Here is a 27,837-nt window from a genome sequence, read left to right as displayed (position 1 = left end):
CCAAAATCGTGACCATAGATAAGGCTATGGTCACGGTTTTGGCTGTGACCATAGCCTCTATGGTCACTCCACCCAAAACCGTGACCATAGCCATATCTATGGTCACGGTTTTGGCCGTGACCATAGCCTCTATGGTCACCCCTTCCCAAAACCGTGACTATAGCCCTATCTATGGTCACGGTTTTGGCCGTGACCATAGCCTCTATGGTCACTCTACCTAAAACCGTGACCATAGCCATATCTATGGTCACGGTTTTGACCGTGACCATAGCCTCTATGGTCACCCCTTCCCAAAACCGTGACCATAGCCTTATTTATGGTTACAGTTTTGGCCGTGACCATAGCCTCTATGGTCACCCCACATGAAAACCGTGACCATAGCCTTATCTATGGTCACGGTTTTTTACCGTGACCATAGCGTCTATGGTCACCCCGCATTAAAATAGTGACCATAACCTTATCTATAGTCACTGTTTTCACCGTGGCCATAGCTTATCTATGGTCACCCCTCCTTAAAACGGTGGCCATAACTTATCTATGGTAACCTGTTTTATTTTATAAATTTTTTTAAAGCATAATCACATTCCAAAATGATGATAATCACAAAATAAATCTAAGAATGAGAAATTCAATAAATGTAAATCATAAAAGTTTCATTAAAAAGTAGATATCCATTACAACACTAATCAAAATAGAGTGTAATTTATCCATTACATGTATTATCGAATAAAATCTCTTATCAAAATGTAAAGAAGACATCAAAATAATACATTTAGATAACCAAAATCATTATAAGACCCATCCCATCTTATATTTGTATTGAACATATTTTCTTCACATCATATCCTTCTGCTAGCAAAAGAAATAAAGAAGTTAGAACAGAACAAAAATATTTTTGATGATGCGTACGTCAGACCAGGGATCAAAAACAAATCTACAACTTGGATTTGGAACAAGGACAATAATGTTAAAGGAATAGGCAAATTAAACCACATGTAACAATTCAAATTAAAGTATTTATTAATTATTTTTTTATTTCTCAACGTATTTCTAATTTGATAGATAAAAAATTAATTTGTTGTAAATTTAAATTTTATTTAAGAGTTTGATATTGACTAATAAATTATTGCATATATAAAACAGAATTCAAACTCTCGATACTTATCTAAATAGACGATTGATTTGACCATTCGATAAATCCAAATTGATTGTACTTATTAATTATTAGCAAGTTCTTTAACAAAACATATATTATGTTTATGTATTAGAATGGCCTAAATTAATTGTGATCATTAGTTATTAATTATATATAATATTTATACCTTTCTAGATCGAACTCTGCTTAAACCTTTCTCCAATCTACTCTCAAGGTTCTTTAGTTCCTTGAGGCTCAGAGAGCTAAGAGCTTCACCAAGGATGTGCCTGCAAATCAAAACAAATTAAACATCATTAATTATTAATTAATAACATGGATGCATATACATTAATATAGAATTGAAATAGTTAGTTTTCTTAAAAGAACAAAGAAATAAAACTCACCTATTTAGATTTTGAATATCACGAATCTGTCTTCTTAATTTGGATGATTCTTGCTGATAAAACTAATGATATTCATAAACAATGTTAAATATATATGACAAAATAAAGACCTAGAAATATAAAATATAAATCACTAACTGAAAGGAATAGTGATTAAAAAAAAGATAACCTACCTAGGCCTTGAGCCCCATTAAAAAGGATGGACTTCTATATTTCAAAACTAATTAATAATAATGTGCATTTTTTTTTATATCATGTGTTCAAATTTTTTTTAGTTTTTTTTTAATTATATTATTTATCTTAAATTTTAGACTTTAAATTACAAATCTTTAAATCTAAATCCTAAATTATGAACTTAAAAGAAAATTTAGCTAATATTAATTAACTAAAACTTAATTTTCTATAGTCCCATACATATATAACATCATTATACTATAATTAATAATATAATTTACCTGTGTATTAGCTTCAGATACAGATTCTGTGTTTGAGGAAGCAGCACTTGCTTTCTTATACCTTTCGATAGTTCCTCTAACACTGCAAATAATTATATAATCATAAAAAATTAAATCAATATTAGTTATTATCAGAGATCAATTAGCAATAATAATAAACAATATAATATTGAACTTTAAAAGAGCTAAAATTATAATTGTGACAGCCAAAGAGTTTGCAGAGGAATTTCGGTCATTTCATATTGGTAGAAGGCTTGGTGAAGAACTTGCTACTGAATTTGACAAGTCTAAAAGCCACCCTGCTGCTTTGGCAAAACACAAGTATGGAGTGGCAAAACGGGAACTCTCAAAAGCTTGCTTATCAAGAGAATATTTACTCATGAAACGCAATTCCTTTACCTATATCTTCAAATTTTGCCAAGTATGTCTTAACATTATTATTCGAGTTTTATAATTAAGTTTCAAATCCATTACTAATTAATGAACTGAAATGCACCGAGATTCATGAAATCAGTAGCTCAAGGTGCCAAGAACCATGTGAAATCAGCACAACAGAAGGCTAATAGCAACAAGAAGAAGATGCCTCAGCAACAATTTTATTTCATATATGGCTCGTACCTAATGAGATTCGTGGAAGTGATTCGGGGAGCCTTGATTGCAGCACGTAATTCCCCCTTCGCAATCCAAAAAGAAGATTATCAGGAAAATAAATTAACAAAATCTAAAACGGAAAAGGAAAACGGCGTACCAAGCAGCAATGAGAACGGAGACACCGATGGAGACGCCGATGGCGACGGCGGAGAAGGTGTAAGGAGAGATCTTAACGAGCGCAGTACCCCAAGAGCGGACGCCACGCCACTAACCTTCGACGAACGGAGAAGCCAAGGAAGATAAAGACGATGTCCTTAGAGCTTGGGACGGCGGCGGCGCCAACAAGCTTCCGACGGCGGCGACAATGGGGGCTAGGGTTATGAATTGGGGAAAGAAAGAAGGGGGGGTTGTTTCAATTTCCTTAAGTTCACGCGGTTCAAATTTCCTTCAGTTTCCCACTATAGCATAGGTTAAGAAAATGAGTTTATTTTAATTTTTTAAAATTAAGATAATAAAATTGATATATTATATATAATGAGCCTTATATTTTTATTTTTTACAAATTTATTTTATCTAACATACCAAGAATTAATTTATCATACACATTTAAATAAACAAATAAAATTAACCACTCAAATAATTTAAATTAATTACGATATGATGAATCTTTTATTTTAATATTCTACAATCATTTTAAAAAGTTTTAAATTATTTTTTAATTTAAAATTATTAATAGTATTCAACCTAATTTTATATTTATAAAATTAGATATAAAATTTTAATATTTAAAGTAAATTATATAAAATTATTATTAGTTTTTAATTATTAAAACTTTTTAATTTTAAAAAGAAAAAATATTTAAAATAATAAAAAATACTTAAAAATTTTAATTAATTAAAACTCAAATGATTAAAACTATGACTATAGACTCCTTTAGATCACTCCCAAAACCGTGACCATAAACCCTTTTAGGCCACCCTTCCGAAAAACTGTGACCATAGATCCTTTTTGGTCACTGTAAAAAACCGTGACCATAGACACCTTTAGGCTACCCCCCAAAACCGTGACCATAGACCCTTTTAGGCCACCCTTCCGAAAAACCGTGACCATAGACCCTTTTTGGTCACTGTAAATAACCGTGACCATAGACACCTTTAGGCCACCCTCCAAAACTGTGACCATAGACCATTTTAGGCCACCCTTAAAACCGTGACCATAGACCGTTTTAGGTCACCCCCCAAAACCGTGACCATAGACCCTTTTAGGTCACCCTTTTTGAAAAACCGTGACCATAGACTCTTTTAGGCCACCCCCAAAAACCGTGACCATAGACACTTTTAGGCCACCCACCAAAATCGTGACCATAGACCCTTTTAGGCCACCCTCAAAACCGTGACCATAGACCCCTTTAGGTCACCCCCCAAAACCGTGACCATAGACCCTTTTAGGTCACCCCTTTTTAAAAAACCGTGACCATAGCCCCTTTTTGGTCACTGTAAAAAACCGTGACTATAGACCCCTTTAGGTCACCTCAAAAACCGTGACCATAGACCCTTTTAGGCCACCCCCCAAAACCGTGACCATAGACCCCTTTAGGCCACCCCCGAAAACCGTGACCATAGACCCTTTTAGGTTACCCTTTTTTGAAAAACCGTGACCATAGTCCCTTTTTGGTCACTGTAAAAAACCGTGACCATAGACCCCTTTAGGTCACCCCTCAAAACCGTGACCATAGACCCTTTTAGGCCACCATTTTTTAAAAAACCGTGACCATAGGTACTCTATGGTCACCCTTTCCAAAAAAACCGTGACCATAGCTTTTTTTTTTTGGTCACCCTAAAAAACCGTGACCATAGAGGGTCTATGGTCACGGTTTTTTACTGTGACAAAAAAAACCGTGGCCATAGACCCAAAATGTTGTAGTGCATGTAATCACAATACAAAATTTAACTACCCATTTACTATGTTTACCACATATTCATGCATCCGATTTAGAGTACAGTACATATGAATTGCTATCATCATTTACTTTGAGGCATTTTGTGCCCTTTTATTATTTGCTCCTTTTCTTTTCTTTTTCTCCCTTTTTTTAATTTTTATTTTATTTTATTTTATTTTTTATTTATTTTTCTTTTATTTTTCTCAATGCATATGATTAAATTGTTGAATGCATGAACATGTCCTAAACATCTCTTCCACGTTTTCATAAATATATACAACACCCAATTCTTAAACCAAATGTTTCCAAACCCAACTTCCCCACACTTAAATCATGAACACTCTCACTAGTCTAAGCTAATCAAGGATTCAAATTAAGGACATTATTGTTTTACACTTAGAGTTAATGATGTACTAGAGTAAAGAACAAATCGGATAAGTAGGCTCAACATTGGTTTACAAAGGATAATGACAAGGTTAACGCCATATGGGTATGTAAGCTCAGTGAAACAAGGCCTCAATCATATAAGTGCATGCATACATCAAACAATGGAAATATAGAATTAAGCAAGACAAAGATCACAATTTTAGAGAGAAAAACGCACAACAAAAATAAAATATTGGTTGATAAAATACAACCAATCAAATAGGCTCAAAATCTTACTGGGTTTTGTGTGTTCGAGCTCTAAACCATGTTCCACAAGAAAATTTCTTCAAACAAGTTTAACAAGAAAGTTTTAATTTAAATTAGTGAAATACTATAAAAAGGGTCTTAAAAAAGAACTTATTACTCCAACCAAGTAGTGGTAGAAGAACATGCACAAAATCAAACAAATATGCAATCAAACATGCAAATGCAACAACTAATTTAACAAGGAAAATTAAACATTGGTGTTGAAATAGGAAATAACTAACCCAAGGAAGTTGGTATCGACCTCCCCACACTTAAAGATTGAACCGTCCTCGGTGCATGCTAAGATGTGCAAGTGGACGGGTTGCTCCAACTGACGCTTTCTCCAAAGGTTGTGCAGATAGACTTGTCGGTTGCTCCATGTAAAAGTCTTCCGTTTTACTTCTTGATGACCATCCTGAAAGGAGAGAAAAAGGAAGGAAGGTAACCCAGAAATAAAGATAGAAAACAACTAAAATATGGTTGGGTCAATGCCAAATGATGAGGGTCTGAATTACATGGTAGCTACAACATGCAAGTGAGAAAATAGTAGAAGCAAATGGCATATCAATAGTGCAAAAATTGCAACAAAGGGGAAGAGAGTGTGGGTAATGAAAGACAGTATAAGTGCATATCAATGCAAATGGAAAATATGTATCATAAAAATTTAGCATTGTCCTATGGATAATAATACCCAACAATTTAAAACATGTTACGAGTACCAAAATAATGCAAGAAAAATGCAACAGTTGAATAAGAACTTTTAACACCAAAGGGAAAATATCAAATTTAGAAAAGAAAATAAAAATATGCACAAAATTAAAATGCAATGAGTGAAGGTATACAAATGCAATAAGAAAGAATGAGGATTGAAAGAGAATTAGGATTGGGGGAGGGAATAATTGAAATCTGACGGCGTACTGGTTTAATTGTGCATCGCATGCAACGCGTACGCGTCGATCGCATAAAATGAAGGTCACGAGTGCGCGTCAGGGACGCGTACGCATGACATGGGTTATGGCATTCGCGCGAAGGCAGCCCTGCGCACGCACAACTCTCGGGTTGAAACGCACGGGGAACAAAAAGACAGACGACGCATGCGCGTCAGGCAGGCGTACGCGTGGATAGCAAATTATTGAAACTGACGCGCACGCGTCAGGGACGCGTACGCATGGCAAAATTTATGCCTCTAGCACAGTTCTAGTGCGAGGGCAGCACAACTCTCAGGTTTGCACGCTTATTACGCCGATTTTCCTATCCATCGTCAGGGACGCTTACGCGTGCCAGCAACTCGCACGCGTGAGGTACGCGTACGCGTGGACTTGCTTGTGCGCAAGGCATGCTTCCTGCGCCACTCCCGCGTAACTCTCAGGTTACTTCTTTGGTGTTGCAAAGTCACGCATGACGTGCACGCATCAGGGACGCTTGCGCATCGTACACCCAAATTCTCTCATTATTTTTTCTATGTAGAATGCAGGTGATGATGCAGAAATTATGAATGAACACTGATAAAAATAAAATAAAATAAAACTAAGAATAAAAATAAAAGATCATACCATAGTGGGTTGTCTCCCACCTAGATCTTTTAGTTAAATTCCTTAAGTTGGACATTTGGTGAGCTCCGTGTCATGGTGGCTTGTGCTTGACTCATCTTGAAACTTCCACCAGTGCTTGGACTTCGAATAAGCTCTATCAATACCAAGTAAATTCCCCAAGCTTTGATGGAGTTCTTCATAAGTTCTAAACTCCCAAAATTGATCCTCATATATTCCCGGATCCCAAATCTTATTTCTACACCCGTCTTGACGTGGATCACCATTGTCCCAACCGGGTGGCAAGCAGTCCGAATTATCAATGCAATACCAAACTCTTCTATTAGATCCAACCAAATGTTCACTCGCGCCACCCTTGCATCTAGTTCTTGAGGTATCAACCTTGATGAGCCTTGATTTGTGGTGTGGGAAATCGTGATTTACACTTTTCACATCTCCGCACAACTAACCAGCAAGTGCACTGGGTCGTCCAAGTAATACCTTATGTGAGTAAAGGTCGATCCCACGGAGATTGTCGGCTTGAAGCAAGCTATGGTCATCTTGTAAATCTCAGTCAGGTGGATTCAAATGGTTATGAGGTTTTGATAATTAAAAGAGAAATAAAACAAAAAATAAAATAAAGTTACTTATGTAATTCATTGGTGGGAATTTCAGATAAGCGTCTGGAGATGCTTTGTTGCTTTTGAACTTCTGCTTTCCTATTGGCTTCTTCCAACCATACGTTACTTCCTTCCATGGTAAGCTGTAAGATCCTCTCAGTGAAAATGGTCCTCTACAGTTTCTGCACGGCTAATCAACTGTCAGATTTCTCGTCTCAAATGAAAAATACCAGGTACAGCTACCGCATGGCTAATTATCTGTCGGTTCCCGCTAGCGTCGGAATAGAATCCATTGATCCTTTTGCACACTGTCACTTGCACCCAACATTCGCAGGTTTGAAGCTCGTCACAGTCATCCCTTCTCAGATCCTACTCGGAATACCACATACAAGGTTTAGACTTTCCAGATCCTATGATTAGCTGCCAATTATTCTAGCCTATACCACGAAGATACTAATCTCACGGACTCGGTCCGTGTATTAGATATCCAAGAGAATATACTCCAGCTGTCGTCCAATGACTATGTTGAACATCATGTAGACCGCTTTGTGGTTGTCAGGCACGCGGATCTTGGCTAAGCGAGGAACGAAGATTGGGTGATTGTCACGGGTCACCCCTTCATTCTGACTAAACTGAATTAAGAACGAGAGTATATCTTGGAGAAGAAGTAGGCGTGAATTGAATAGAAAACAGTAGTAATTGCATTAATTCATGAAGAACAGCAGAGCTCCACACCTTAATCTATGGGTGTAGTGATGCCAGGGCATTTTGGCCAGTTTCACTAACCTTTTCTTTATGGTTTTAAGGTAGTTTCATGCATTTTCTTAGGAAATAAGCAAGTTTTGGGTAAATAATCACTTACATCTGGATTCAAGCAAACATTGTAAATTTTACATGATTTCATGAGAATTATGCATGAATTAAAGGACAAATTGAATGATGCATGTCTCATAACTTGGATCAGAGCTTTGATGCACTTTATTGCTTGATTTCAGGATAAAGGAAGCAAGGAAGAACCACGTTAGCAGCCACGTTAGTCTAGCTAACGTAACCACTAACGTGGAATGAAGGCTAGCTTGTAACTTTAATGAGAAAAGTGATTGCCAATAACGCCTTCGTGAGCCATCATAGCCCACGTTAGTTGCCACGATAACTATGTTAACGTGGAAGCTAACGAGGAAGAGAAGTAGAACTCCAACGTTAGTAGTAAAAGTAAGTGCCACTAATGTTCCAAAAGGGGCAATTGGCCACGTTAACTTAGTTAACGTGAGCTCTAACATGGAAGAAGAAGATGATGCCAACATTAGTGACACTCACCTTTGTCATTAACGTTGGACTAAGCCCATATTGGCTATGTTAAAAGCCATGTTAACCTAGTTAACGTGGACTCTAACGTGGAGGGAGCAAGAATCACCAACGTTAGTGACACTCACCTTTGTCACTAACATTGGATTGAGGCACGTTAGTTGCCACGTTAATTGCATTAACGTGGAAGCTAACGTGGAGAAGATGGATGATGAGCCAATGTTAGTGACACTCACCTTTGTCACTAACGTTGGAGATGGCTATCAATACCACGTTAGAAGTCATGTTAACCTAGTTAATGTGAACTCTAACGTGGTAAGAAGGGGAGTTCTGAAGCGTTAGTGACAAAGGTAAGTGTCACTAACGCTCTCGAAGATTTGGCAAGCCTACGTTAAAGGACACGTTTACTATTCTAATATGAACTCTAACGTAGGGAGAAAGGGGTACTCTTAACGTTATTGAAAAAGGTAAACCCCAGTAACGTTTGCGAAGGGCCAAGGGTCAACGTTAGTGGTCACGTTAGTGCCACTAACGTTGAAGTTAATGTGGACCACTTTGGGTTAGGAACATTAGTGAAAAAGGTGATTGTCACTAACGTTCTCAACCCCATATTTTCACTTAACGTTAACACCACTAACACCCTAAGCTAAAGTCCCTGCATACTTCACACTTTCTCTGCAAGTAAAGCTAAGCCAACTAAAGAAGATAACTGCTTCAACTCAAGATCCAAAGGCCCATATCCAAGACTTGAAGAATCAACTAGAAGATCAGAAGAGTAGTATAAAGAGGGAGAACTTTGACTAGAAAAGGAAGCTTTTGGCATTATTAGAATTACTCTCTGTATTTTACTTTCTCTACACTTCTAGTTTAACTTTCAGAATGTACTCTCCATCTTTGCTTTCATTTCCCAGAGCTATGAACAACTAAACTCCTTTCATTGGGTTAGAGAGCTCTGTTGTAATTTGATGGATCAATAATAGTTTTCATTACTGTTCTTCTATCTTTTCTCTTGATTTTACTAGAAAGCTTTCAATCGTCATCCAATTGAGTAGTTATCTTGGAAAAGATGCTATTCATACTTGGATCTCTTCTGAACCTTGGAAAAGGGATAAAGAGATCATGCTAGAAATGTTTTCTCATGTTGGACCAAATTGGGGTTTGGGCGGATATGGTGACATATAATTCTCCCAATACTTTGATTTGGAAATACATGTGGTATAATCAGTAACCACACTTCATCTCTTCTCATGAGCAATTAGACCAAGGAATTGGCTATTGATTTGATTTGAGAGATTGAATTACCAAGGAATTGGAATTCAATCACTTAAGATTGCCAAGGAGATCAATGAATGCATTGATTGAGGAAGAGATGAAAAGAATGCAACATCTTCTAAGCCCAATGAATTTCCCATTTCTGATCTTACCCATTCTCTTTACTTTATGCCATTTACTTTCATGCTAAACTTCCCTTTCCCATTTAAGATTCTGCAATTTACTTCCCGTCATTTATTTTCTGCTATTTACTTTCCCGCCATTTAATTTCCTGCAATTCTCAACTCACTTTCTACTTAGCTCAACTAGAACATTCTTCCAATTAAAGTTGCTTGACCAATCAATCCCTGTGGGATTTGACCTCACTCTACTGTGAGTTTTTACTTGATGACAATTCGATATAGTTGCCGAAGGAAATTTGTTGAGAGACAAGTTTTCGTGCATCAAGTTTATGGCGCCATTGCCGGGGATAGATTTTGTATCAACAATGATTAAATTGGTGGATAACTAGATTGAGCATTTGTTTTGATTTTGTTTGATTTAAGTTAATTTGAGTAATTTACTTTCTGTTTAGCTATTTTCTTCCCTTTCCCCTACCCATTTTATTAGTTGTTTACAATTCAGTCACTAACCCACTAACTGTATGATATATTGCATAACTCACACTAACAGCATTTCTATAGAAATTACTGTCTGCATCTTTCTCTCTTGCTTTTGCTTTGTTGGTTGTATGATAGGTAGAAGAAGCGGGGCTTCAACTTCCTTTGATTCTGAACCTGAGAGGACCTTCCTTAGATTAAGGAGGGAAGCAAGAGGAAAGAGAGTAGTTGGTGCTGAGGAAGAGGAAGAGTACTTTGAACCAGACATGGAGGAGAATATGGAGAACCATCATAAAGAAGAGGCTCACAATCATGGCAGAGAAGGTCCAGCACATCAGGCTGGACAAGAGAGAAGAGTTCTGGGTTCTTACATCAACCCAAACCCAGGAAACTGTGGAAGTAGAATCCAAAGGCCAACCATACATGCCAACAACTTTGAACTGAAGCCACAGCTCATCACCCTTGTTCAGAACAATTGTTCATTCGGAGGAAGTGTCCAAGAAGACCCCAATCAACATCTAACCACCTTCCTGAGGATATGCGATACTGTGAAGTCTAATGGTGTTCATCCTGACACCTATAGACTACTTCTGTTTCCCTTCTCACTCAAGGACAAAGCATCTAAATGGCTGGAATCCTTTCCAAAGGAGAGTTTAGCAACCTGGGAAGATGTGGTAAACAAGTTCTTGGCAAGATTTTATCCTCCTCAATGGATCAACAGGTTGAGAGCTGAGGTACAAACATTCAGGCAGCAGGATGGTGAGACTCTATATAAAGCATGGGAGAGGTTTAAAGACTTGACAAGAAGATGCCCGCCAGGTATGTTCAATGAATGGGTGCAGTTGCACATTTTCTATGAAGGCCTTTCGTATTAATCAAAGAAGGCAGTAGACCAGTCATCCGAGGGATCCCTGAACAAGAAGCAGACCATTGAAGAAGCCATAGATGTCATTGAGACTGTAGCAGAGAATGACTACTTCTATGCTTCAGAAAGAGGCAATACTAGAGGAGTGATGGAGCTGAACAATGTGGATGCACTGCTAGCTCAAAACAAGATGATTACCAAGCAATTAGCTGACCTCACCAAGAAGATGGAGAGGAATCAAGTAGCAGCAATCACCACTTCAGCAGCAACCCAAGAAGGGGTGAATGAAGAAGCAGAGGGTGATCAGGAACAAGCCAACTACATTGGGAATTCACCTAGGAAGAGTCATGACCCATACTCCAAAACGTATAATCCTGGTTGGAGGAACCACCCAAACTTTGGGTGGGGAAATCAACAAGACCAAGGCCAAGATCAGAGACGCCATAACCCCAATAAGAATACAACTCACCAACACTCAACACAGAGGTCATACCAATACCTACACCCAACAACACTTCTCAACATCCATACCAAAGTCAAAATGGCCCTTCTTATCCTTCCAATCTCAATTCTCCATCATCGGAAGAAAGACTATCAAGGATTGAGACTCTACTTGAAGGCATATGCAAGGAGATTCAAGATAACAAGGTGTTCAAAAAGGAGGTGCGAGCCAATATCAAGAATTAGGGAGACACCATCAAGAGGCTGGAATTTCAAGTAGGATACCTATCTGAGAAGATTCCCAAACCTACTGATAGCTTCCCAAGTGACACAGAGAAAAATCAGAGAGGTGAAGCAAAGAAAGTCAGATGGGAAGATTGTAAGATGGTTACTATAAGTGATAAGGAGACTGAGGAAGAGCCGAACAAACCATCAGAACAACTTGAAGATAAATCGGCAGGAAAGTAAGAAGAGAATCATGAAGAAACCACAATTACACAGAAGGAGCCGATGAGACTCTATGCACCCTTTCCCCAATTACTAGATGGTGGTGTAGAGAAGAGAATATACTTAAGGTTTCATGACATATTTGCATCTCTCCATGTAAACATACCATTCATCAAGGACCTCCAACAAATGCCCTCATACATTAAGTACATGAAGGAGTTGCTGACCAGAAAAAGCTCACTCAAGGGAGGACAAACCATAGTGATGAATAAGGAGTGCAGTGCTCTCATTCAACCAGAGCTGCCTACAAAAAGGAAGGACCCAGGGAGTTTTTACATCCCCTGTGCCATAGGAGAAACAATGTTTGATAAAGGACTCTGTGATCTGGGAGCCAGCATAAACTTAATGCCTTTATCCCTTATGAAGAGGCTGCAAATCAATGAGCTGATGCCCACAGACGTAGTCATCAGGCTGGCGGACAAAACTCAAAAACAAGCAATAGGAGTGGTTAAAAACGTGCTGGTTAAGGTTGGGAACTACTTCCTTCCCACAGACTTTGTCATACTGAAAATGGAAGAAAGTCATCTTCACCCAATCATATTGGGAAGACCATTCTTAGCTACAGCCAGAGCGCTCATAGATGTGGAGCGAGGAGAGCTAATACTGAGGGTACATGATGAACAACTCACCTTCAATGTCTTCAAACCTTCACAAGAAGCAAATCAGGAAGGCAAGGAACTAAGGACAGAGCATGACAGAGCAATGGTGGGAGAAACAAGCATTGAGGCACAAGCTGTACACTCAGGAATTCCTTTGGGTGATGAACAAAATAATCAGCAGCTGTCACAGCTAAAGGAAACTCAAGTGGAGCCAAAACCACCAGAATCATATGGGACCAGCAACAAAATCCCCCTAGGAAAAGAGACCACAAAGAGCAGGATAACAAAAAAAGAAACAAAGAAGAAGATACCAAGGAGATGGACGAACAAAAAGATCCCTACAGAAGATTTCTCTCCAAGGGATAAAGTGATCTCAGCTTACTTCCTAGATATCCCACCTCATCTCCCCACCATCCCATCTCAGTTACCTAGGGTTTTCACCATCAGCAAAGTTCTCTCCCTAGAACATGTAGAGATCATTGATGAAGCCAATGGATGTAGGTTTACTATAAGAGGGGAAGATCTGAAGCATTACCAACCACCATGACAAAGGAAGAACGTCAAGCTAGTGACGTTAAAGAAGCGCTTCATGGGAGGTAACTCATGTTTTACATGCTTTTAAAGTAGTTAATAAAGCAGGGTTCATGGATCGCAAATCAAATTTGACATATCCTTGAATAAATCCTTTTATGAAACATATAGTGAAGAACAAGTTTGGTGTTCAAGGCACACTAAGAGGACATGAATGCAACTCATAGCATGTCACTCTTAGCACCTTGAACAAATCATCTTACACCATATTGCCACAAACTTAGTTTGGTGTCACCAAGGTTGCATATATGGAAATTTAATTAGTCAGTTGGTTTACATTTGTGAATAGCATTTAGTAGTTAACAACAAAAATTTTAAAAATTTGTTACTTTTTCTTGTTTTTTTTTTTAAAGTTTGCCGCCACTTCCCACAATTTTATTTTATCTTTTATTTTGTAGGAGGATTAATGGGACAATTGAAGGGTTCTGATGCCAGGGCATTTTGGCCAGTTTCACTGACCTTTTCTTTACTGTTTTTAGGGTAGTTTCATGCATTGTCTTAGAAAATAAGCTAGTTTTGGGTAGATATTCACTAACATCTTGATTCAAGCATACATTGTGCACTTTACATGATTTCATGAGGATTTTGCATGAATTATATGATAAATTGGATGATGCATGACTCATGACTTGGACTAGAACTTTGATGCACTTTGTTGCTTGATTTCAGGACAAAGGAAGCAAAGAAGAACCACGTTAGCAGTCACGTTAGTCCCACTAACGTGACCTCTAACGTGGAATGTGTGCTAACTTGCAAAGTTAATGAGAAATGTAATCGCCAATAACACCCTCGAAGCCATCATAAGCCCACATTAACAGTCACGTTAACTAAGTTAACGTGAACTCTAACGTGGAAGAAGACAATAAGGCCAACGTTAGTGACACTCCCCTTTGTCACTAACGTTGGACCAAGCTCATAATTGGCCACGTTAGTTGCCACGTTAACTTAGTTAACGTGGCTTCTAACGTTAAAAAGCAAAAGGGAAGCCAACGTTAGTGTTCATACCCTGGGTCGAGCTATCCGACCCTGGATGATCGGTGACACAGCGACCGACCTCTTCAGGTCAGACTACCCGACCTCTTCTAAAAGAGCTCGGCCAAATCGACAGGAAAGCCCAATAAAGGGCCCAAATAGAGGAACACGACCCAAATCCAAAGGCAATCCCAGCCTATAGAGATAAAGGCGGTTCCCTTGAAGATAAGCTGACTTCATCCAAAACAAGATAAGATAAGATAAGATAACTAACTTATCTTATCAGAAAGGTCAGCCCACACTACTATAAATACACTGGAGCACCCAAGTATAACTCGTACTCTGATTCTACAATAAACCTGTTTAATACCCATGCTAACTTAAGCATCGGAATCTCTTGCAGGTACCCCCCACCCTCCGGTGGCCAAGGATCAGTAGTGCAGCAAGTCCAACAAGAAGGACACAACAGCTCCGGCCGCCACCAGCCAGTCGGACACGTCATCTCCGACTAGTACCGAAGATCTCATCCGAGATCGACCTCCAGTTTCAGGTAACCCTCGGAACATTGGCGCCGTTGACGGGGAACCTGAAAGTCATCCCAAAACCATGGCGGACGGCCATGACAATGACCACGACTCGGATCTTGAAAACAGAAGACTGCACAAAACGCGGACACTACGCTAAAGGATACTCCGGAATCCAACGGGGACAAAAACTCACCAAATCCGGGAGCAATAGAAGCACTTCAAGATTGCTTAAAGGAACTTGAGAAAGAAACCCAGCAACAACGGGAGATCGGAAAGGATCTACAAAGAGAGGTACGGCGACGTCGAGAACTGGAAGAAAAACTACAGCAATTAGAGGCCGACCTCAAATCAAAAGCTCCACGGACCACTGCTGAGGAAAATTCACGCAAAGAACAAGATCCGTTCACCAGAGAAATCATGAAGACCAAAATCCCAAAAGATTTCAAGCTCCCAGATATGGTTTTGTATGATGGCACCACAGATCCCAACCATCATCTCAGCAATTTCAGAAGCAGAATCTACCTTACCGATGCCTCAGATGCCATTCGCTGCAAAGCTTTTCCAACGACTCTTACGAAAATGGCGATCAGATGGTTCGACAACTTACCTCCGAAGTCCATCTCAAACTTCGACGACCTGGCCAAAAAGTTCCTGGCCAGATTCTCCATCCAGAAAGATAAGGCCAAGCACGCACCCAGCTTACTAGGGATCAAGCAAGGAGATCGGGAGAGCCTCCGCAACTACATGGAAAGATTCAACAAAACATGCATGGACATACAAAGTTTACCAACTGAGGCCGCCATCATGGGGCTCATCAATGGCTTACGAGAGGGAACTTTCAGCCAATCTATATCAAAAAAGTATCCCACCTCCTTAGATGAGGTACAGGAGCGAGCAGAAAAATACATCAACATGGAAGAGAACGCTCGGTTGGGAGAAACCTCAAAATTTGGGGCCCCCTACTGAGACAAAGACAAGGACTCTAAAAGGAAAGAAGATCGACAGGGGGAGAAAATCTAAAAATACCATAACTACACTCCTCTCAAGGCATCCCTGGTCAACGTGTACAAAGAAGTCTTCCACACAGAAAAAATCGCCCCAGCGCGACCACTCAAAGGCAAAAGGGGAGGAGGAAACCGGAAGGAATATTGTGAATACCATCGAGTCCGAGGGCACTCCACCAACGAGTGCTTTGACTTTAAAAATATCATAGAAAAATTGGTAAGAGAAGGAAAATTAGATCGATTTCTGGCTACCCGAGATGATGACCAAAGAAAGAGACGAAGAGACGAAGATGATGGACGAGCTGAACGATCACCTCGAACACCAGAATGACATGTCCACATGATACACGGCGGATTCGCAGGAGGTGGGATCTCCAAATCATCCCGAAAGAGATATCTCAAAGAAGTATATCATGTTGAGGGAAATGAGGAAGCACCCAACATCCCTGCAATAACATTCACTAAAGAGGACGCATCCGGCATCATCTCGGGACACGACGATCCCATGGTCATCACTATTATACTGGAAAACGCCAACCTACACCGCACATTAGTAGACCAAGGGAGTTCTGTCGATATCTTATTCAAAACAGCCTTCGACAAACTCGGCTTAGACGAAAAGGAGCTTAGAGCATACCCGAACAATCTGTTCGGACTAGGAGACACCCTGGTACAACCGCTGGGATACGTATCGCTACACACTACTTTTGGAAAACGGAACCAATCCAGGACCCTCAAAATAGACTACATTGTGGTCGACGTAAGTTCAGCCTACAATGCTCTAATAGGTCGGACAACACTCAATCAACTCAGCGCAATAGTCTCAACTCCACATCTATGCATGAAATTCCTAACTACAGAGGGGATAGCCACGATAAAAGCAGATCAAGAGATGGCACGTCGCTGTTATAACGAGAGCTTAAACCTCAAAGGCAAAGGAGAAGAGTTTCATACAATTGAGCTTGGCGGAGCTCATCGACGAGAAAAACTCCGTCCGCACCCAGAAGGTGAGGTAGAGAAGGTTCAGATCGGAGACACCACGGACAAAACAACTAATATCGGCACGGTTCTAAGAGGAGACTCAAAAGAATTACTGATACAATTCTTACGAGATAATGTCGACCTCTTCGCATGGAGAGCCGCAGACATGCCGGGCATAGACCCCAAGCTAATGTGCCACAAGTTGGCGGTCTACCCAGGATCTCGGCCGGTGCAGCGGAAGCGAAGAAAACTTGGGCCAGAACGATCCCAAGCTGTGGAAGAACAAGTACAAGCACTACTGGAAGCCGGATTTATAAGAGAATTAAAATACCCACTATGGCTAGCGAACGTCGTCTTGGTGAAAAAGTCAAATGGGAAGTGGCGAATGTGCACCGATTACACCGATCTCAACAAAGCTTGTCCAAAAGATCCATACCCACTCCCAAGTATTGACGCCCTGGTAGATGCTTCCTGTGGATATAAATATCTCTCATTTATGGATGCATATTCAGGATACAACCAAATTCCCATGTATCCACCAGATCAAGAAAAGACCTCATTCTTAACACCAAAGGCAAACTACTGCTACATCGTGATGCCTTTCGGTCTCAAGAATACAGGAGCTACTTATCAAAGGCTAATGAATAAAGTCTTCTCAGATCACATCGGAAAAATCATGGAAGTTTATGTGGACGACATGTTAATAAAGACACAAAGCGAAGACACACTTTTGTCCGACCTGGCTCAAGTGTTTGACACTATAAGGAAGCATAACATGCGACTCAACCTGCACCTTCGCAGTTGAAGCAGGCAAATTCTTAGGCTTCATGGTCACACAAAGGGGAATCGAAGCAAATCCAGACAAATGTCAAGCCATACTCAACATGAAGAGCCCAACCTGCGTCAAAGAGGTACAGCAACTCAACAGGAGATTAGCCGCCCTATCCCGATTCTTAGCAGGAGCTGCGATAAGATCTCTCCCCTTCTATGCTACTTTAAGAAAGGGAAAACAGTTTGAATGGACGATAGAATGTGAATAGGCCTTCCGAGACTTCAAGGAATTCTTAGGACGGCCACCTATCCTATCTCGACCACGAGAAGGAGAACCGCTCATATTATACCTCGCAGTAGGGAACCGGGCAATAGCTTCAGCACTAGTCAGGGAAGCCGAAAAAGGGCAACAACCCGTCTACTTCATTAGCAAAGCACTACATGGATCCGAGCTGAACTACCAAAAAATAGAAAAATTTACCTATACTCTTATCCTAACCTCTCGACGACTCCGCCCATACTTCCATGCTCACACCATGAAGGTTCGAACTAACCAGCCCATAAAAGGAATATTGCAGAAAACGGATTTAGCAGGCAGAATTCTACAATGGGCAGTCGAGCTGTCAAAGTTCGACCTCCAATACGAACCTCGGACGGCCATCAAATCATAGTATCTGGCCGACTTCGTTGTAGAATTCACAGACACCCTGGAAACCCTCACGGAATGGAATATCTACGTGGACGGTTCTTCGAATAAAACTGGAAGCGGCGCAGGCGTGATAATAGAAAGCAACCAAGGAACCCAAGTCGAGCTCTCCCTCAAATTCGGATTCCCGGCCTCGAACAACCAGGCCGAATATGAAGCCTTGTTAGCTAGTTTGAAGCTGGCTAAAGAGGTTGGAGCTCAAAAACTTAGCATTTACAGTGATTCACAAGTAGTTACATCACAAATAACAGGGAGCTACCAAACCAAAGATCCCACCATGAAAAAATATTTGGATAGAACCAAGGAACAGCTCGGACAAATCGGGGAATATAAGATCCGCCACATACCCCGCGAACAAAATGCCCGAGCTGATGCACTCTCGAAACTAGCCAGCACCAAACCAGGGGGCAACAATAGAAGCCTCATCCAGGAAATATTGCAGAACCCGTCAATCTTGGAAGAGGAAAAAGTCCTGATGATAACAAGTCAGGACCAAGGATTGACGACCCCCATAATCGACTACCTCAAAATAGGAACACTCCCCGCAGAAGAAAAGGAGGCAAAGAAATTAAAAAGGGAGGCACAGTACTACACCATCATAAACAACATCCTATACAAAAGAGGAATCTCAATACCTTTACTAAAATGCGTACCAACCTCCAACACAAAGGAAGTGCTAAAAGAAATACACGGCGGCATTTGTGGCAATCATCTCGGAGCACGAGCTCTCGCCAAAAAACTACTTCGGGCGGGATTTTATTGGCCAACTCTACAGAAAGAAGCTATAGAATTTGTAAAGGCATGTGCACCATGTCAGAAACATGCCAACTTTCACATCGCCCCGCCAGAAGAGCTCATCAGCGTGACTTCGCCTTGGCCGTTTGCAAAATGGGGACTCGATCTTCTCGGCCCCTTCCCACAGGGATCAGGACAAGTTAAGTTTCTCATAGTAGGAGTAGATTACTTTACAAAGTGGATCGAGGCAGAGTCCCTAGCCAATGCCACCGCTCAAAGAAGCCGGAAATTCTTATACAGAAACATTGTCACGAGATTCGGAGTTCCAAATTCAATAACCACAGACAATGGCACTCAATTCACAGATGCAGGCTTCAAAAAACTAGTGGCCGACTTGAATATAAAGCACCAGTACACCTCCGTTGAACATCCGCAAGCCAACGGACTGGCCGAAGCTGCTAACAAAGTCATATTGGCCAGGCTAAAACGGAGACTACAAAATACAAAGGGAGCCTGGGCAGAAGAGCTTCCACAGGTCCTATGGGCATATCGAACGACGCCACATTCCACCACGAAGGAATCTCGCTTCCGATTAGCATACGGAATAGAGGCGATTATTCCAGTAGAGATTGAGGAAGGGTCGCCTAGAGTAATTCACTACAATGTGCAAGCAAACTCCCAACTCCAGAGAGAAGAGCTTGACTAGTTACCCGAAATCCAGGAAAGAGCTCGGATCAGGGAAGAAGCTCTAAAACACCGAATGGCTTCCAGATATAATAAAAAGGTAGTACCGAGAAGTTTTACAGAGAATGATCTCATCCTTATCCGAAATGATATCGGAACAACTCGACCAGGAGAGGGAAAGCTGGCAGCAAACTGGAAAGGACCCTACCGAGTTGTAGAAGTACTTGGAAAGGGCTACTACAGACTGTCTGAACTCGATGGGCGAGAGCTTCCCAGGTCATGGCACACCTGCAACCTAAGAAGGTACTACAGTTAGAAGAGATAAAAGATCTCATCATTAGATGCACTCTTTTTCCTGAAAAGGTTTTTTAATGAGGCACCAAGTTGAGACTCAGACAATCCCATATGTATATATTCGCACATTTCCTTTAAATAAAATACATTTTAGATATTCTACAAAGATTTCAAGATGCATTAATCTGAAGCATTCATCGTCCGATTATAAAGCGACAGATTGGCAGAAAGTGAAAAACAATTTCACTGCACGATCACGATAAAGACAACCGTCCGATAAAGGTGAAAACGCGATTAACCCAAAGGACAATCTAGAGATGACAACCACTTTCTACAAATCGGCAAAGATGAACACAAAATAATGTAAGAAGTTATCGAAAGTGATCTAAAAAAAGAACCTAACGAGGTCTTACAGATTGCTAAAATAATAACTTAAAGACTGGCCGACGTTAAGAAGTCGAACCAAGTCAAACAAAGTTATAAGTAAACCCTGGAAAGAGGTCTGGCCAACCCTATTAAAGAGGATTACTTTAACTTAGAAGGGCCCGACGTAACAAAGTCAGCCCAAACTAAAAAAGTTATACAAGTAGTCCCTGAAAGAGACCTGGCAAAGGTCCAAGAAAGAGGACTTCAAAAATAACTTAAAGGAGACCGTTATAACGAAGTCGGACTCTTACTACTAAAAAGGTTATACAAGTAGTCCCTGAAAGAGACCTGACAAAGGTCCAAGAAAGAGGACTACAAAAATAACTTAAAGGAGACCGATATAACGAAGTCGGACTCTTACTACTAAAAAAGTTATAAAAGTAATCCCTGAAAGAGATCTGACAAAGATCCAAGAAAGAGGATTATAAAAATAACTTAAAGGAGACCGATATAACGAAGTCGGACTCCTACTACGATAAAGATCCCTGAAAGAGATCTGACAAAGATCCATAAAAGAGGATTATAAAAACGACTTACTTAAAGAAATCGGTTATGGATCGTCAGAAATACAAGCAAGAACGAAGCAAAAATCAAAGTTGGACCTACAACCACAAAGGATTCAAGCTAGAAAGTATAAAGCAAACCAAAAAAGGTTAAGCCGCAAGGTTCCAATTTTCACAGAAAAAGAGATACCAAGTCAAGCACAAAAAGCCTGATATCATCCACAAGGTTATAAAAGCCTCGGAGGCCACTAAAACCTACCATAAAAAAGCTAAAGCGAGCTACCCTTTGTTTTTTATAAAAAACAAAAGTTGCTAAGCAAGCAACGGAAAAGTATCAGCAGTTAACGAAACATAAAGAGTTAAAAAAGCCCACAAGCCAGGCCAACTACATATCCAGAATAAAGTAAAAGCTAAGGGTCAGAAGATTTTTTAGCAGCATCAGCCCGAGGAGACGGAGGGCAAGTCTGGAGAGGAACGGCATCTACAGTACCGTCATCCCGATTCAAGATCTGGCAGTCGGGATCAGAAGCGGGAGGACCAACCTCGGCAGGGACAGCAGAAGTCGACACCTTGGTAGAGGCTACAGGGGGAGGATCGACATCATCCTCATCTTCGTCATCAGGGACAACCTTGCCATCCCTGACAACGTTCTCCAAGCTAAAGAGGGTCAGGTCGGCCTCGGGAGCAATAACCCAAACTTGTTCCTTCAGGTTCTCATAGGCAGCAGTAACACTACCAACAAGATGACCTTGGAGTTCGGAATAATTAGCCCGGGCATTCTCCAACTCTTCTCTCAGACGCAACACCTCCCGGTAAGACGTCAGATAACTGTCCTTATGACGCATAGCCGTGTCCTCAGCCAGTCTCAGAGAACCAGCCAGAGAAGTGGAACTAGCCTTTTCATTCTCCAAGTCTTTCTCCAACTTGGCCACCCTTACTTCAAGCTCCTCCTTCAAGCCCTTCATCCAATCAAACTCCTGTTTGGCCTCCTCCATAAAAGCTTTAGTGGCATGGAGAGGAAGACTTTGAGTAGTTCGATATAGGGCCACCCCCATGTGTGCCAACTTGATACCACTCCGGGTGATATAATCAAAATGATGAAGAAACGACACGTCGTACATAGAAAGAGCACCATAAGGGCCGATTTGTTGATCTACAAACTCAACCGCATCAAAGTCAGGAGCATCAAAGTCAGGAGCATCAAGGTTGGAGGCAGTAACAAAGCAAGGTTTCCAGGAAAATCTACAGCTCCCACCCCAGCATTTTTCAAACAAGAAAAAGACTTTAAACAGCAAGTAGTGTCAAAAGAAAAAGTCATCATAATCTATCAGCAAAAGCATTCCCAAAATCAAGTACGCCAAGAAGAAACCATCAAAGGTGCGAACTTTTTCAGAATCAGGCAAAGCAACTGTCAAATAAAGCAAGAAACAGATACGGGTTTTTTCTGGATAAACGGCATCAGAACGGAAACAACAAAGAACATGCAAAACCCTAAAAGCATTAAGCAAAGGCAAAAAAGGACCATGCAGAAAATGAAGAAACTCCTAGAACGCACAACAATAGGGCATAACAAAACAAAAGATCCAAACTTTCTCTAAAGAAAGGGTCAAAATCAAAGCAAAACAAGGAGAATATATGAAACGGGCCTAACCTGGAGATGATGAGAAACTTCGAGAAGAAAGACGGAAGCGCAGAAATAAAAGCTACCCAAGAAAGTCACCAAGCAACGCCGCAACGCAAGGAAGCAGAAGAACAAAATAGGGAAGAGAGCAGAGAAAGAAGTTACAAAAAGGGCGAAGGAGAAAAACCGTTTTTGGGGTTTTCAAAATCAAAATGAAAGAGCCAAAGGGAAACGGGGCAATTAATGACAAAATCAATGAAAGCACTAAACCCCTTGCACGTTCCCAAAGCGCCGATATAAAAGCGCGTGCTTTTAGAGGAAACGTTCTACATTCAAAAGCTGTTTCAAAGGAATCGACAAAAAATGCTTGAGTTCGGCCCCACTAGACAGAAGTCAAAGAACTCAACCTCAAAAGAAGACCGAGCTCAAGCAGGGGCACTGTTCATACCCTGGGTCGAGCTATCCGACCCGGGATGATCGGCGACACAGCGACCGACCTCTTCAGGTCAGACTACCAGACCTCTTCTAAAAGAGCTCGGCCAAATCGACAGGAAAGCCCAATAAAGGGCCCAAATAGAGGAACACGACCCAAATCCAAAGGCAATACCAGACTATAGAGATAAATGCGGTTCCCTTGAAGATAAGCTGACTTCATCCAAAACAAGATAAGATAAGATAAGATAACTAACTTGTCTTATCAGAAAGGTCAGCCCACACTACTATAAATACACTGGAGCACCCAGGTATAACTCATACTCTGATTCTACAATAAACCTATTTAATGTAACGACCCAATTTTCAATATGTCTAGATCATACCAGAAACTGAGCGCTACCAATTTGTCTTCCTAATTATTATCTATTATTTATCATATGAGCCTGATTCGTTGTTAAAAACGTAGTTAATTTGTGGGGTATTTTTTTTATTTGGATTAATAGACGGAATCATTCATAATCAATTCACAATTGATAACAGATAAAATAGTTATAAGCAACCACACATAAATACATCACAAGTAGCTAGCAACATTTAGAGATCCAGCCTTTGTTAGAGTATAGACCTTTAGTTAGAACACCCCTAGATATAGCTAAATAATATCTATATACATATATATACATACAACATCCCAGGTCCTGACCTGTTCAAGAGGTCCCTAAGCTGGTACCTAGGCTAGCCTAGACTCTATACTCACCTAGTCCCTCTAAACTACTAAAGCGAGGGAAAGTACGTTCTAAGTCTTCAAAAATCAAGTCAGGTGGAACATCAGCAAAAGGTAGAACATCATCTACTACTCCTTTGCACGATCAGACATTGCCATATAACATCTCTCTGGTAACTCATCAAGTAGCCACATAATAGGAGTCTCGTACACAGGATTTAAGCTAAAGTTCAAGAACAAACGGGGTGTAGACATTGGCTAGTCTCACAGTATATACATATAAATAGGGAACGATATTCACCCTAGACTCAGAAGACTATCTAGAGCAGAATCCTCTTTGCAGAACCATCATCAACAAGCTACTGTAAGGTACTCTTACCTTTGTCACTAACGTTCCAATGTTTCCCTCTTTCCCACGTTAGAGTCCACGTTAACTAAGTTAACGTGGCTTCTAACGTAGTCATGCTAGCCATCTCCAACGTTAGTGACAAAGGTGAGTGTCACTAACGTTGGCTCATCATCTCTTTATCCACGTTAGCTTCCACGTTAACTAAGTTAACGTGGGAGTTAACGTTGCTCAAGGTGGCTCTTGGTGGTTCACCCCAACGTTAGTGACAAAGGTAAGTGTCACTAATGTTGGCTATCAATTGCTCTCTCCACGTTAGCTTCCATGTTAACTAAGTTAACGTGGGAGTTAACGTGGCTTATGGAGGCTTGGCCAACGTTAGTGACAAATGTTAGCTCAAGGAGAGTGTCACTAACATTGGCTTCTCTTTTGCTTCTTAACGTTAGAGTCCACGTTAACTAAGTTAACGTGGCAACTAACGTGGCCAATTATGAGCTTGGTCCAACGTTAGTGACAAAGGAGAGTGTCACTAACGGTTGCCTTGTTGTCTTCTTCCACGTTAGAGTTCACGTTAACTTAGTTAACGTGACTCTTAATGTGGGTTATGATGGCTTTGAGGGCGTTATTGGCGATTACTTTTCTCATTAACGTTGCAAGCTAGCTCCCATTCCACGTTAGTGGTCACGTTAGTTAGACTAACGTGGCTGCTAACGTGGTTCTTCCTTGCTTCCTTTGTCCTGAAATCAAGCAATAAAGTGCATCAAAGTTCTAATCCAAATCATGAGACATGCATGCTCTAATTTGTCATATAATTCATGCAAAATTCTCATGAAATCATGTAAAGTGCACAATGTATGCTTGAATCAAGATGTAAGTGAATATCTACCCAAAACTAGCTTATTTTCTAAGAAAATGCATGAAACTATCTTAAAAACAGTAAAGAAAAGGTCAGTGAAACTGGCCAAAATGTCCTGGCATCACAACACCAAACTTAAAGCTTGCTTGTCCCTAAGCAAGTACTGAAACAAGAGAATGATGAATGGAATGCCAAGAGAAAATGAGTCATTCTTGTAGAAGTCATGTCCCTGGTTTTATGGTGGTTTCATGCATAGCAACTTAGGTTCATTCCTTCACTGGCTTTCAGACCTCTATCATGTCCTAGAATACTCACTTTGCTTGCATCCCATGAGACTTTTATTCATTGATCCTTTTGTTGTCATTTCAGGGCTTATTTGTGTTCTTAGGCTGAATGCTCTGTAAGGGGGCAACTCTTTAGAATAAGCTTTCAGCCAACACTCCGGAACCAGTTGGTTCAAGGTGCTAGGTGTTGAAGCACCCCTAAGGACTTACTTCCTCAAGTCTCTCCGCCAGACATATACACCACAGGCACATGGTTTGTTTATTTTCTTTCCATGAGGTCTTGGTGTCCAGCACCTCTTTGGGTTACTAAATGTTCTGTAGCAAAGATTGCTCTTGATAGTGGACTTTCAGCTGATAATCCCGGGTTAGTTAACCCAAGTTACCAGGTGATAAAGCACTCCTGAGAGCTTAGTAATCCAAGCAGATCCTTGGTACAGGAACACCACAGACACATCCCTCAAGACTCAAACCCTTGGTGCCTAGCCTCTTTTCTTGCTATTTTTCTTTTATTCTTCAACTTTGATTGTTCTTTCCCTTTTTCTTATTAGGATCTTGTTATTTAGCTAGTCTCATGGGGTGTGTTCAAAGCATATGATTTAGGACAGATAGTTGTCTTTCCACCTTGTTGGTGAACCAACTTAGCTAACTTATGACTACACCACAAACTTAGGAACTTACTCCAAAGTATGAACTCCACTCTGGTCTTTTATAAAACACTCATTCTCTTTTCATTTGATTCAAAAGGACAAGCATACAAGTAAGTAAGGAAATGATGCAGTAATGACATTCAGACTAGCAAACACAGCCCTAATCAACAAAAAGTTTAAAAGACAGAATTGAAAAAGGTTTAAACTAACATGGAAGCATGTTCTATTTCATACAAGATCTTCCTTATTTAAGGCATAGAAAAAAGTGGATCAAAGAGGGAACTCCACCACCTTTTACTCATGAGGTTGCCATGCTCTCCCTCTTTCTGGTCCTCTTTGTGTTTACTTGTTGCGCTTGAGCTCCTACCTCCTTTGCCTTTTCCAATCAACTTCTTCCAGTAGCCAGCATCTTCTATCTTCTTGTTTAATGTTTCCTTTTGCTGTTTCACCTTCCTTTCTTCTTGTTTTACAAAATCTTTTTGGACCTCATCATATGTAGGGATGGCATAATGTAGATGATGCATATGACTAGACATGTAGTTCAACTTGGCTTGAGTGTTTACGTTGAACTCCTTCCTATGTAGTTGCCGTCCTTCATTAAGTACACTGAACTCGTTGAATGCTTTCATCTGAGCTAGCTACCGCTGGTTGAGTTCTTGCAAGCGCTTATCTTGACGCTCTTGCCTTTCATTCACTTGGTTGATGGCTTGAGTGAGCTGGGAGTAGTGTTCCTGTTGCTGCTCCATTTGTTGTTTCTGCCACTCTTCTTGTTGGCTCATCTAGTTGGACTGAAGGTTTAGTATTTGCTCTTGTCCTTCCATATGTCTCATCCCCAAGTCTTTAATGGCTCTTAGAAGATGATTCAGATTCAAGTTGGTTGGGTCATGTTGTTCTTCTTGTTGATATTCTTCCTGATGAGACTCTTCTTGATGGGCTCCTTCTTTTGGTTTTCGCTTTGCTATTTGAGGTCTTCTTTGTTGTTGGACGGGCGTAGTATAGATCAGACGCTGGAGTGTAACTAGCCTCCCAGGGTTCACCCAGTCTGGATTGCTATCCTCGAAGACTACCTTGGCTTTTGTGCACAATCTGAGAATGGTGCTGGGGTACCAAAGCCTGGCACCCGAATCAACCTTCTCAACTGACTCTTGAATGCCCTCAGCTATGAGTTCATGCACATTGATTTCTCCACCCTGTACTAGGCAATGTACCATAGTCGCTTGATTAATATTGACCTCTGAATTATTTGCAGCTGGGAGGATAGACCTCCTCACCAGTTCAAACCATCTATTGGCTTCTGGGCTAAGGTCTCCCCTCTTGATGAACCGGGGTCCCTTATCTGCATACCTTTCCCAGTCAGCTCCTATGACACATATGTCAGTCACTATTTCTTCGAGTTCATCATTGTCAGGGCTCTTACTTATCCTTGCATGATAACTAAGCTCATCAAAATATGGTGATTTCAGCTGAAGGGCTCTTGTTATAGCATTTACTGAATTCCACCTCTTTTCTTCTTACATAGATTTTGAAGGTTGGGGCTTTGGTTTTATCTTCTCTAACCATGTTTTCATAAAACTCTTTGATGAGGTTTGCATTGATCTTCCCTTCTGGGTTTGTGAGCCTTTGCCACCCTCTTTGTTCAATTTTCTCTCGAATCTGTGGGCACTCATCCTTGTCAATTTGGAATGTTAACTCAGGCAGTATCTTCTTGAGCTTTATCCGTTCAAATTCGAGCTCATGGAACACAGTTTTAAATCTCTTCTCATCGAAAGGGATGCTCTCCATTGGTTCCTTCCTCTT

General features: G+C 40.6%; 1 protein-coding gene across 1 annotated transcript in view; it reads right to left on the bottom strand.

Annotated features, from left to right (window-relative positions):
* Positions 1-632: 632 nt before the first annotated feature.
* LOC114925351 (uncharacterized) overlaps positions 633-27,837 on the bottom strand; it is an 80,678-nt gene continuing 53,473 nt past the window's right edge. The window contains exons 2-8 of the mRNA XM_072217883.1: positions 2,858-3,030; positions 2,743-2,813; positions 2,613-2,668; positions 1,995-2,076; positions 1,540-1,601; positions 1,323-1,422; positions 633-852 (exon numbers count right to left, since the gene is read on the bottom strand). Of these exons, the coding sequence (XP_072073984.1) occupies positions 835-852; positions 1,323-1,422; positions 1,540-1,601; positions 1,995-2,076; positions 2,613-2,668; positions 2,743-2,813; positions 2,858-3,030 (562 nt within the window). The 3' untranslated portion in view covers positions 633-834. The remainder of the gene's footprint in view (positions 853-1,322; positions 1,423-1,539; positions 1,602-1,994; positions 2,077-2,612; positions 2,669-2,742; positions 2,814-2,857; positions 3,031-27,837) is intronic.

This window comes from Arachis hypogaea, chromosome 15 (genome assembly GCF_003086295.3).
Source record: "Arachis hypogaea cultivar Tifrunner chromosome 15, arahy.Tifrunner.gnm2.J5K5, whole genome shotgun sequence".
In the NCBI taxonomy this organism is placed as follows: domain Eukaryota; kingdom Viridiplantae; phylum Streptophyta; class Magnoliopsida; order Fabales; family Fabaceae; genus Arachis; species Arachis hypogaea.
The sequence above is the reverse complement of the archived record's forward strand: the minus strand, read 5'-3'. Positions and strand labels throughout refer to the sequence as shown.